Source organism: Lycium ferocissimum, chromosome 5 (assembly GCF_029784015.1).
Source record: "Lycium ferocissimum isolate CSIRO_LF1 chromosome 5, AGI_CSIRO_Lferr_CH_V1, whole genome shotgun sequence".
Lineage (NCBI taxonomy): Eukaryota > Viridiplantae > Streptophyta > Magnoliopsida > Solanales > Solanaceae > Lycium > Lycium ferocissimum.
Window position 1 is genome coordinate 1,834,623 of NC_081346.1, and position 12,904 is coordinate 1,847,526.

General features: G+C 34.3%; 1 protein-coding gene across 3 annotated transcripts; it reads right to left on the reverse strand.

The window, feature by feature from the left end:
• Positions 1-622: 622 nt before the first annotated feature.
• On the reverse strand, positions 623-7,939 carry LOC132055361 (inactive protein kinase SELMODRAFT_444075). 3 transcript variants are annotated; one of them, XM_059447136.1, is made up of 10 exons: positions 7,672-7,939; positions 5,155-5,446; positions 3,998-4,152; positions 3,812-3,906; positions 2,704-3,731; positions 2,082-2,242; positions 1,843-1,919; positions 1,620-1,767; positions 1,349-1,498; positions 623-1,134 (listed from the first exon to the last, which is right to left on the reverse strand). In XM_059447136.1, exons 2-10 carry the CDS (start codon positions 5,339-5,341, stop codon positions 898-900), a joined length of 2,238 nt encoding a protein of 745 aa, XP_059303119.1. In that variant the 5' UTR covers positions 5,342-5,446; positions 7,672-7,939; the 3' UTR covers positions 623-897. The 3 variants fall into 3 exon arrangements, with proteins under 3 accessions (XP_059303119.1, XP_059303121.1, XP_059303120.1); XM_059447138.1 differs by lacking the exon at positions 7,672-7,939 and adding an exon at positions 6,112-6,587; XM_059447137.1 differs by lacking the exon at positions 7,672-7,939 and adding an exon at positions 5,488-5,876 and having other exon boundaries at positions 5,155-5,449.
• Positions 7,940-12,904: the final 4,965 nt, after the last annotated feature.

Genomic DNA, 12,904 nt, shown 5'->3' on the forward strand with positions numbered 1-12,904 from the left:
ATGCCATCAAAAATTTTATTTGTTTTTACGATCCCCTCCGTTGCGTGTTCCTCCGCCACTGGATCAAAACGGATTTGCCGACTATTGGGCAGACAGAACCGTATCTGCTGTACAAATAAAAATTGGGGAAAGAACGCGCTTGCCCTCTTAAACTAAAATAATTATCCGCCCGTAACTCCCTTACTTTCTTACCTCATTATTTACCTGAGATGACCCCATAATTATGATACCAACATGGTACATAAATATACTGAGATGGTATTATGAAAGATTGTTTCAGTCTTTCTTTTAGTCCTACATGATACCATCATCATGTTCATTTATTAAAAGAGACTTCTCGAAAAAAACCTCTATGATATCACATGATGGTATCTCTCTTAGTCCTCCATGATGCGATGATATCACGGAGGAAGGGTATGGGCTAGGGGATATGTCGGGTAAATATTTTCAGCCGATTAGGGTAGAAGCGAAATTAATTAAGGAGGGGCATGAGACGGGTAAATATTTTATATTTTAGGGGTATTTGGTGAAGTTTTCCCTATTTGGATTGTTGAAAACTCTATATCAACTGTACATTATAAGAACTTAAAAAATGTGATTTGTAAGCAAGCTGGCAATCAAGATTGTGAAGATAGGTTCCTTTTTCATCAAAAATAACGGTTTTTTCTTTGAGCTACCCGAATAGACTTTAAGATTTAATGGAATGACTAAACAGTTTTCATACAAAATCATGTAGACAGGGCATCAAATACAAAACATATACTACTATATTACGCCTACCTTCTATACAAGACATGACAAACACATGGCTTTCGACAAAACTGCCTGGCTAAGTAGACCTGATAAAGCAGCAAATTGAATCTTAGTGGGTCGATATCAAGTTATATACAGATGGTCCTAATATGCTTTCCTGGATTGATCCCTATCCCAAATATTGGAGGGGCTCCTTTTGTCAAATGAGAGCTTAGCACTGAATTCCTCCAATCCATCGCTTAATAAGGAACCACTGAACCTTTGATACTGTTGTTGGGAATCTGACCAAATCCTTCCGCTATGGCTTCCAACATCGTGTCCAGGTGTTGCAGACAGTTTTCCAGAATCCATAATAAGGTCGCCTTCAAGTATTCGAAGTACCTTCATAGCAACATCCGAACAAACATGAGATTTAAATTTGAGTTCAACTTTTTAGGTTCTTAGCATTGAACCGATTATATACTTTTTCACACACAAAAATCTATATGCACCAAGTTGAAAAATTGTTGGATTCAGTTGACTCCTGTTGGTTATATGCTACATCCGCCACTGCATGCAACAATGTTTCATGAAAAGTTACAATTGTACTATTTACCTGAGACATGCGAGGCCTGGCCTGAGGGTCCCGCCGTATGCATAAAGATGCTGCATGCAACATGCAGTATATTTCATGTTCTGAGAAGCAGTTCTCTAGCCGTGGATCTATTAACTCATCAATAGCACATTCTTTCAACAATGGACGCGCCTAATACAAATCAATCACAATATCAGCTGAACATGAAAGGGAAGGAGGGCCCTTTTCTTTTTATCTGTATTCCAGATGTCAGCACAAAAATGGCTACAAACTAAGGTAACTAAATACATACCCATTCTGTGAGACACTGCTGACCCTTAGGCCTCGTAAGATCCACTGCCTTGCGTCCTGTAACAAGCTCCACCAGTACCACTCCAAATGAGTATACATCAGCCTTTTCAGTAATTTGGCCACTTTGAGCATACTCGGGCGCCAAGTACCTAAACTCCACAAATTAGCCTATTGTTCCTTTGTAATATAACATTAAAATAAACCAAACAACTTTCAAAGCCTACCCAAATGTTCCAATTACTCTCGTATCAACGCCTGTGTCACCATCAGGTTGCCACCTAGCCAAACCAAAGTCTCCAACCTGGATAAAGAAAAGTGAACAAATAACTAAAGTTAGAGCGCTGCGCCAAAGGTAGACGTAATTCATTGTATCATAAGTAAAGCAACTTATTTTGTGCTTTGGAATCAAGCACAAAATAATGTGTATCATTGAACTTTCAACTGAGAAAAAGATTTTCCATACAAGTGGTTCAAAGTCATGGGTGATGAGAATGTTGTTGGGTCTCATATCTCGGTGGACAATGCAACCCACTCTGCATTCTTCGTGAAGATAGCGCAAACCTCGTGCAGCACCTACAGCAATTTTTTGACGAGCAGACCACTCCAATGGATCTCTAGTACGACCTGTGAATACCAGAAAGTGATTTTAAGAAAGGAAAAAAAAAAAAAAAAAAAAAAAAAAGAACCAACCTTGAAGCTAAATGAACAGATCACCAAAACCACTTAATAAAAAAGAATAAATAAATATTATCAACTGAGCTCAATTCAATATGAGATCAAATGTAGATTCACAATGGAAAAATAAAATCTACCAATTTTGAATGCTCTGTACATCTAAAACAATCCAACTTCGATGTTGCAGTTAATTTGCAGGGCAATCAAAGTTGAGAGGCGACGGAAATAGAAATCTAACCATAAGAAATTACGAACTAGTATAAAAAGAAAGTGAGCTAGAAAGGACACATTTTGCATGTCCCTCTTCACACAAGGTATCTTCAACAACTAGGGAGGGTCTATATACTGGAAGAGAAAACTATCACATTTAAGCGTAGTTTAGGACAGAAGAAAAGAACAGTATGACATACCATATAGATGGGAATCTAAAGATCCGTTGCATATATATTCGTATACTAGTAGTCTTCTGCTGTCTTCAATACAGAATCCTATCAGCATTACAACATTTCGGTGCTGAGCGCAGCTGAGCACTTCCACTTCCGAGCAAAACTCTTGATCCCCTTGAGAACTAGCCAATTTGTGTTGCTTAACAGCAACAACCTGACCATCTGGAAGAACTCCTCTATGAACAGATCCATATCCTCCCTCGGCCAAAAAATTCGCTTTCGAAAATCCTCCTGTTGCAAGCTCCAGCTCAGCGTAAGTGAACCACCTGGGAGGTTTCCCAAATACAGGTGCCTTGTGTTGACAAATCGAGCACAAGGGAGGTGGGCCCAGTGGTGCGCTTCTAGATAGCGAAACTGCTTCTCTCACATTCCCGCTGTAATCCAAATCAGCTCTACAACTTGGAGATCCGAAATCACTTTCTTCATCAAGCTTGCTAAACTTCCTCAGCAATGCCTTGTTTGTGGAATCTTGTGGCCTGTCATGAGTTCTCAATGAGCTCTTCCCTTTAATTTGCGAGAGTTCAGAATGTGAATTGATTATGTGGTCCACAATCCACGGTTGGAACCTTAAACTTGAGGACGCAGACAAATTTTCACTCTCACTCTCTGAACTCGATTCATCTACATCTTCCTTAGCAGCTAATAAGAAATCCGCTTTCTTCAGATCCCTATTTACCTCAGTGACAAAAAAGGGTGAAGTTCCAGGGTCAGAGCTTGAAACTGATGAAGTACCAGCTTCAGTCGTACTAAACATCTCTGGACTACTTGATGGAGTTACCAGTGGACCTCGAGAGGAATCCAATGAATCTTTTTTGTTTGATTCTTTTCCACGTGTTTGAGTTTGCTCTGAAGATAATGTGCCCGTGACATCAGGTTCCTTTTTAGGTGAACCTACTAAATTTAAACGGAGAACTTTCGGTTGAGATTTCTTCATGACCACAATATTGCACTGCAACTCTTCCATGCAGCATTTTTTCTCATGTTTGAGATGCCTGGAAAAATTCAGACAATAAGAAGCAAAGTTTAATAAAGCTTAACCTATAACACCACTTTAATAAGGCATCAGACTTACTTGTCCAAAACAACCCAATTAGCTTGAGACTTCTTTGCCTCAGCTGCCACAGCTCCATGTGGTGAGCCAGAAACAATTTTGATCTTTACATTTATCTGGAGGAAAATAAGAGAAGAAGAACCAAATGTTTAGTATTAATGTTTTTAATGATGTGTCAATAGTGGAGATAATGACTTTAATGCTTGCCTTGTTGGGATCATAAACATCATGCAGCTGAAGGATCATCTGGGAGCAATAATCTGTTATGTCGGACTTGTGCTCAGAGCTATTTCCAGAGTGCAACTTCCAGTGGCCACTGGCACAATCTCCAGCAAACCTAGGGAAACCCCATAGCTTCCTACCTACAAATGATTGAATAACTTTTAGAAAAGGTACTCTTCTCTGGACCTCTTTTTGTGAAAGCACAGAAGCAGCATAAATATAATACAGGCCAGAATTATACTAAATAAAAGGTCCCTTCAGAAAGCTATGTTGCTTGGACCCTTCACTTTTGCTGCCGCACCCGTGTCCGACACGACACGACACCGACACCGGATTCGTGTCGGATCTGGTCAAACGACATTGGATACTTTGACCAAATCCATGGACCAATTTGAGAAAAAATTTGAGGCCAAATTGGAAGAAACGGAGAGCTCTTGAAGAGTGGACACTTATTGTATCTAGAAGAGTTTCAAGTTAATTATAAATGAAACATAACTATAAAAAATTATTTTTGTTTTTTATTTCTAGGCATAGATTTAGTTATTTTTCTTATAATTTTGAATTATTTTAGCCGAATCCCCGCACCCATATCCGCACCTAGATCCGTACCCCCGAATCTTAAAATTTAGATTATGCCGAATCCGACCTCTAGATCCGTACCCGTATCCGACACTCGACACCGAGTCCGAGCAACATAGTCAGAAAGCAGTGCCGAGAAAACATGAAACCGGATTAGCTACAATGAACTAATTAGCAGCTGCAAGAACAAAAACAACATACCCAGTGTAATCCCACAAGCGGGGTAATTAGCAGCTGCAAGAGTATATCCTAAACTTGACAGCCTCCCACACCCTTAGAATTGCCACCTAAAGCATATCTTTTCATGGAAAGCTTTGAGGAAAAAAAGAACATATCCTGGTTGCCCTTAAGAAATTTCAAGTTCATACCTAACCTAACAAGAATACCATAATGGTGCAGAAGAAAATAACAAGCCAAAATTTCTCACTGATTGCTGCAGTGCTAATCAGCAATTCAATTAGCTATTACAGAAGCAAGCAACAAAAGAATTCTAGCTACACTGAATGATCATTTTCAGGACATCATAAAGGAAACAAGAAAATAAAAAACAGCACAGAAATTACCAGAACTTTGTGAAGGTACAACCACGAGAAGTGTAATGCAATCACCAGGCTGAACAACATGAGTCAGAGACCATACAAGAGCTGTTTTTGGTATTTCCTTCGATGCCTTGACAGCCACCATGACTTTCTCAGCAGCATCAGCAGAACTCATATCCTGTTTCCCTTTATTCATCTCCCTACTCATCATCAGAGCACAACAATGGCTTTCTTTCCTATTTGCCTTTTCAACTTTGACTTCAAATATTACACCATTTCTCTTTACCAGATCTCAGAACCCATAGGAAATTCATGTCTGCTCCAAACAACAAGAAAACAATATATGCATTATTGTACTGACTGAAAACAATATATGCATTATTGTACTGACTGACCCACCAAAAGGATGTGATTCTCATGCATATAGAACCTAAACAGCCGCTATTCTATCACAGTGTATGCTCAGGATGAAGAGACCACCTAATGACAACTGATAAGACCCCTTTCTCTCCCCTATAAGTCTAATAGCACAACTAAGAAAAACAGAAATTAGCCACGGAAAAATTTTATAGCTAAACAGCAAAATCCGCTAATTTAGGGGATTATCAAAAAATTATGTTACCCACGAGCAATGTAGGTATGGATTAGCAAAAAAGGTTTGTAGCTAATTCCAATTTTTTTTGTAGTGACTGAATGTCTCAAGAATCTCTAGGTAAAAGAAAGAAGATTCTCCCTGCTTCATTTTCACTTTGTTCTTTTCCAATAAAAAGAACTGTAGAAAAAATGTAAGAAGATATTATGACTACCTACTGACTGGGGAGGATAAATCTATTCAAAAAGATCCAAAAGAGTTGAAAAAAGCAGAAATCTATCATATGCTATATAAATCAATGAACAGTTGATGGCACATGATTTCTGCAAATAATAAAATGCAAATGACAGTGATATTGTCCCACAAACACCACAGTCAAAAAGGGTTACCAAATAAGGTGTTCTTTATTAGGCTGCTTTCAGATCACAAAGAGTCAAAAATTGATGATAAAAAGCTTCAGGTGAAAGAAAATCTCCAAAATTATTGAATGGCTGACCCCATTTTTCCCCCTTTATCTCCAAAAAATGGAATGTTGGAATTCAATTAAAACTGTGTAATTCAGGAACCCAATAATAGGTTAAAAACAGTTTCCCTCTGCCACTTCACATCACAAAATGCAAAGCCCCAAATGTCTGAAAAGCTAAAAGACGACACAAGTTGAAGTTTTCAGTGACCCCTCAATAGCAAAATCCGTCGCTAATCCTATTTAGGGAAGGACTAGTGATGAATTATCAAAAAAAATTTGTTAAGGATTAGCGATGAAGTTTGTAGCTAATTCCACTTTTTCTTGGTAGTGACTGAATTTCTCAAGAATCTCTAGGTCAAGGAAAAAGATTCTCCCTACTTCTTTTCATTTTCACTCTATTCTTTTCCAAGAAAAAGAACTGCAGAGAAATATGTAAGAAGATATTGTGATTACCTACTGACTGGAGAGAAAAAATCAGTTTCATATGCTATAAAATGAATGAACAGTTAAGCAGATGATTTCTGCAAAAAATAAAATGCAAATGACAGTGATATTGTCCAACAAACACCACAGTCAAAAAGGGTTTACCAAATAACATGTTCTTTTTTTTTTAGGCTGCTTTCAGATCACAAGAGTCAAATATCTCCAAAATTATTGAATCACTTGACCCCATTTTTTTTCCCCTTTATCTCCAAAATAGAATGTTGGCATTCAATTAAAACAGTGTAATTCAGAAACGAAACAAACAGTACTTTTAAACAGTTTCCCTCTGCCATTTCACAACACAAAATGCAAAGGACCAAAATTTCAAGAAACTAAAAGACAACAACGAACAAATCGTTGACATGACACGAGAGTTGAATTTCTTCAGTTAACCTGTAGCTGATTTTTAGATAATAATAATAGAACCTAAAATCACTTAGATCTTTCCAATTTATTGTTATTTTTAGATAATAGTAGAACCTTCAAAATTCCAATTTCAACCCATAAAAACATGTAGAGTAACAAATGATACAAAGAAAAATGCTAGAGCAGTAAACAAATAAGGAACTGTTTGGCCATGAGAATTATCCATTTTTTTTCCTGAAATAATTTTTCACTTTATTTCAAAATCAGTATTTGGTTACAAAATTTTCCAAATCCAAGTTGGAGTTGCAATCAAAATCTTGAAAAGTGCTTTAAACTAGTTTTCCAACTCCATCTTAATAAATTCCAAATGAAATGTTATCTTTAAACACACCTCCATTTTCAACTCCAACTTCAAGAATTCCAAATAAAATGAAAAACATTTGGAATCTCTAGCCAAACACCTACTAAAACATTTCATTACATTTGTTTTTTGGGGGTAAAAAATAATGATGATATTAAAGAAACCAATGTGATGGGTGTTAGCTATCTGTAATGTATTATATATACATACATCCAAAACAGCCAAAAACCAACATTCATAAAGCTCAAAGAAACCATGTAACAAAATCATTACCTGAAAAAGCTAAATAATGAAACTGGAAATGAATGAAATGGGTTTTTCAGAGTTGACCCACAAATTCAACAACTCATCAATGGATAAGTGAAATGATGAAAAATATATTTTTGGAGCAGCAAAGAGATATTTGTTTAACAGTGGCTTAACACTGTTATAGAAATCTTTACACAGAAATATAGATATCAAAAGATGATCAGGTGAAGAAGACAGCTAATATATAGAGTATTTACTCTTTCTTTCTCTCTCTCTTTTTGATTGTTGTTTCTTCTTTCTTGTTAAAGTTTATATTTTGCAGATTTTTTTACTGTGTCAACACACAATCAATTCAAATATTCAATTCAAGTCAGACATTTATTTGTTCACGTAAATACCCTTGTTTTTTCAGAGAAATATCGACCTTAACCTTTCTGCCTGGTCTTCTTTTTTGTTTTTCTTTGATTAAACCATTGTTTTTTTTAACTTACATTGATTTCAGAGATTTATAGATAATTAGTAAACGTATGTTTGAGTTTTAAATTACTAATGCAGATTCACGTTTTGATTTGTTGTGTGCTTCTTGGAAAGAATTTATTTTAATTGTTCTCATTGCTAACTTTTTGAAGTTTCAAACATAAAGTGGTCACTAGAAGTTACTTTATTGTAGTTCGTTAGATCATAAATCAATTATGACTGCTTTGTTAAAGCAATGAACTGAAACAATTAATATAGGAACAAATGGAGATTTTGGATACAATGAGATATACTTCTCCTTCTTCGTACTCGTTCTACTAGATTAGGTGTCAAGATTTTTGTAACCCAAAAATAAATTTTTACAATCAAAATAACCCATTAAAAAAAAAAATAGGCTTCATGCACAGAATATGTGCATAAAAGGACCAAAGTATACATTTACAGTTAAGTTCTTTTACACACATATTCTGTGCGTAAAAGCACTGAAATCCAGCCTTTGTTCCTTGAAAATCACTCAAAATTAAGTGTTTTTGGGTACTTTGACCGAAGATTCGTCACATTTCTAAACTCCAGAATATAAATATTTTATATAGAATTTAATATCTTTTTTAGCGTACAGTAATGTCTCATTACATCAGGTATACATATATGTTTGGATCGTCGTTTTAGGAGTTGTAAAGTGCTCCGAAGTAAGTTTGGAAATTTGTTATCTTTAGATTTTTTTCCGTATTGAACCAGAAATAACATATAAACAATTTAATATAGATTTATCATAAACTGAATAATGAGGGTAGTAGGGTTGGCCTTAGGAGATTGTGTATTTGTAAATAAAATGTACATTTTATGATAATATTATATATATATTTTTGGGTATTATTTTTTTAATGATAATTAGTTATTATAGTATTTATTGTTGATTAATAATAACTCGTGCGACGTCCTAGATTAATTAAAGCCCTATAAAATACGAAAAAAAAAACTTAAAGATAACAAGTTTCCAAATTTATTTCGGAGCACTTTACAACACCTAAAACGATGATCCAAACGTATATGTATACCTGATGTAATGAGCCGACATTATTGTATGCTAAAAAAGATATTAAGTTCTACATAAAATATTTATATTCCGACGTTTTGAAACGTAACTAATCTTCGGTCAAAGTACGAAAAAAACTTAAAGATAACAAGTTTCCAAACTTACTTCGGAGCACTTTACAACCCCTAAAACGACGATCCAAACATATATGTATACCTGATGTAATGCGCCCACATTATTGTTCGCTAAAAAAAAATATTAAGTTTTATATAAAATATTTATATTCCGATGTTTTGAACCGTGACTAATCTTCGGTCAAAGTACGAAAAAAAACCTAAAGATAACAAGTTTTCAAACTTGCTCCAATAACAAGTTTCCAAACTTACTTCGAAGCACTTTATAACCCCTAAAATGACGTCCAAACATATATGTATACTTGATGTAATGAGCCGACATTATTGTAAGCTAAAAAAAATATTAAGTTCTATATAAAATATTTATATATCTTCGGTCAAAGTACGAAAAAAAAACTTAAAGATAACAAGTTTCCAAACTTACTTCGAAGCACTTTACAACCCCTAAAATGACGATCCAAATATATGTGTATATATATACCTAATGTAATGAGCTGACATTATTGTACGCTAAAAAAAAATATTAAGTTCTATATAAAATATTTATATATCTTCGGTCAAAGTACGAAAAAAAATTAAAGATAACAAGTTTCCAAACTTACTTCGAGGCATTTTACAACCCTTAAAACGACGATCCAAACATATATGTATACCTAATGTAATGAGCCGACATTATTGTACGCTAAAAAAGATATTAAGTTCTATATAAGATATTTATGTTCTGGAGTTTAAAAACGTGACTAATCTTCGGTCAAAGTACGGAAAAAAACTTAATTTTGAGTGATTTTCAAAGAATAAAAGTTGGATTTCAGTGCTTTTACGCACAGATTCTGTGCGTAAAAGAACTTAAGCTTAAATGTACACTTTGGTCCTTCTATGCACATATTCTGTGCGTAAAGCCTATTTTGGTTTCTTTTTCTTTTAATGGGTTATTTTGATTTCAAAAATTTATTTTTGGGTTACAAAAGTCTTGGGCTCACTAAATTATTAGCTCAAATATCTGTTTTGAGGTAAAATATATTCAAAGTACCTTTAACATTTTGTAATATATATCTTTTGAATCAAACCCACACGGTTTTCCTTATAACCACTAAGGAGAATGGCCTGAAATGACACTAGAACATAAGGGTCATTTGGTACGCGAGATAAGGTGGATATTTCAGGATTTATTTATATCTTATACCAAACAGAGTGTAAAATGAAATGCCCAAATTTAATTCTAGGATTATTTGGGATTATTTTATGGCACCTCTCAGATCAGATAAATTAATCCCAAAATAATTTAGTCTGCGAACCAAACAATCTCATATAGTCCAGTAATATCAGTGTGAATCTTTTCAAACTATAGGTGAGGTTAACCACTAATTCTCACTGTGCTCTGACCTATCTCCTTCTCTTTATTCTCAAATGCAATGAAAAGAACAAAAATAAGATCTTGGATGAGCCAAAATATCTTGAGTTTTGAATTCTACTGCACCCAAGTAAAATGGAAAAAGAAATCGAGATTTTGGATTTGAAGGTTGTCGATATACACATTACCAGCCAAATTCATGTCCCACAATTACTGCTACATTTTCTGTAAGCTATAGTTAATGGGTTCCATATCTGTCTTTTCTTTTTTTTTCTATTTTGGCACGAAATTCACCAAGTTCAATATATTTGTTTATAAATAATAAAATTAAATAGAAACTAGGAGTACTATTTGTTTATATTATTTTGAATGAGCTGAAGATTTGCTGTGAGACCCCACTAAGGAATGGAAGGTGGCATTGCAGCATTTATTTTGTCTTTTTCATTTTTATATTATGGTTTTTGTCTTTTTTTCCTTGGGAATCATAAACTTTGCAACTAGTAATGATGAATACCACAGTGAAACTTTATACTTTTCTCAATATTATAAAGCGAATAGGGACAATTTCAGCGTCTCTATGCAAATTTTAAATTTAGGAGGGAAATTGATACAAAAATCCAAGATTTAAAACATAACGATAAAAAGTTAGAGATAGAAAAGAATAGGGGAAATTGAAAAAAGATAGAAAAAGTTTAGTGATAGAAAAGAATAGGGGAAATTGAAAAAAGATAGAAAAAGTTTAGTTAACGACATTTATATACCTAACTTTATACTTTATTCCTAATCTTTCTTTCTTTAGGATTTGTTTAAAATAACTTGCAATGCCTGTTCTAAATTATTGGCAGATGCACTTGCCATTATATAGCTTGGCAAATTATTTGTAGTACTTAGCTTGCTTTTTCAATTGTTATATAATTATTACTCAAAAGTTGGCAACAATATAGACAGTATTGCATATTGGTGATCATACATATATCATGATCAACTTTTTTTAATAATCACATCAATGATGAGATGTAGATAATTCCCCACCAATCTTATGCGAAATGATTTGTTGAGATTTTTTTTTATCAAATTACTCGTATGATTATCGTTTTGCTTATTCCTTATTTTGCTGGCTTTAGATTAAGAAATGTCAGTCTTTTTCTTAAATTTTTGGCTTTTTTTTTCTTTGTTTTTGTTTGTTAGAAAACAAAGCTATTTTTCACGACAAGTTTTTATATGTTTAATTAAAATAAGAATTAATATCATTAAATGTTATTTCGTTGTTCTATCTAAACTCCGCCTATGATGAGCTAGCTCAAATTACCGGTATCAAGTTTGTTAGAAATAATAATTCAAAATTGTAGAAATAATAATTCAAAATTGTAGGAAATCAAAATTGGTTAAGATTTGATATTTTAATTCACGTCTAATTAGGATTTATAGTCAAATTAGTATAGGAATAGGTTTTCCTGTTTTGAGTTAAATTAGGTTTTATACTATTATAAATAGGGCTGCTGCTATTTATTTTATATTGTGGAGATTGTAGAGAGCATTCAGAGATTCATAGAGTCTATCAATAAAATATTTTTCTTCAAATTGATATCAGAGCTTCTACGATCCTGGTAGAAAATCAAAGACCGTCCACTGCCAGTGGACTGCTATGACTCATATATGCCGCCCATCTGGCCAATGATGATGATGTTGGCAAACGTCAGGCTAATGATATGCATGAAAAATACTCATGCTGAGAAGGACTAACAAACTATTACAAGTTTAAAGAGGTGCAAGAAAATATGCATAAGAGGAACAAACTGTCTTCTCTAGAAGTCGGAGAAGTGGGTTAAAAAAAATTGTGTGTTGATGAGAAAGTGCATCAACAAGTTGGAATGTTAGAGAGAAAGTGCTCCAACGATTGTGAAGGTTGAAGAGAAAGTGCTTCAACAATTAAAGGTTGATGAGAAAGTGCATCAACAAAATTGGAATGTTGGAGAGAAAGTGCTTCAACAATTGCAGGTTCGTGAGAAGGTGCATCAACAAATTGAAATGTTGGAGAGAAAGTGCTCCAACGATTGTGAAGGTTGAAGAGAAAGTGTATCAACAAATGAATGTTGGTCAGAAAGTGTATCAACAAATTGGAATATTGGAGAGAGCGTGCTCCAACGATTGTGAAGGTTGAAGAGAAAGTGCTTCAACAATTGAATGTTGGTGAGAAAGTGCATCAACAAATTGGAATGTTGGAGAGAAAGTGCTCCAACGATTGAAGGTTAAAGAGAA

What these genes read in the sequence shown, in the direction of transcription:
- LOC132055361 (XM_059447136.1), bottom strand. Translation starts at nt 5,341, where the DNA reads ATGATGAGTAGGGAGATGAATAAAGGGAAACAGGATATGAGTTCTGCT. An exon ending in TGTACCTTCACAAAGTTCTG is followed by an intron (nt 4,153 to 5,154) that starts GTAATTTCTGTG and finishes AATCATTTGTAG; the next exon opens with GTAGGAAGCTATGGGGTTTC. An exon ending in AATTGGGTTGTTTTGGACAA is followed by an intron (nt 3,732 to 3,811) that starts GTAAGTCTGATG and finishes GAATTTTTCCAG; the next exon opens with GCATCTCAAACATGAGAAAA.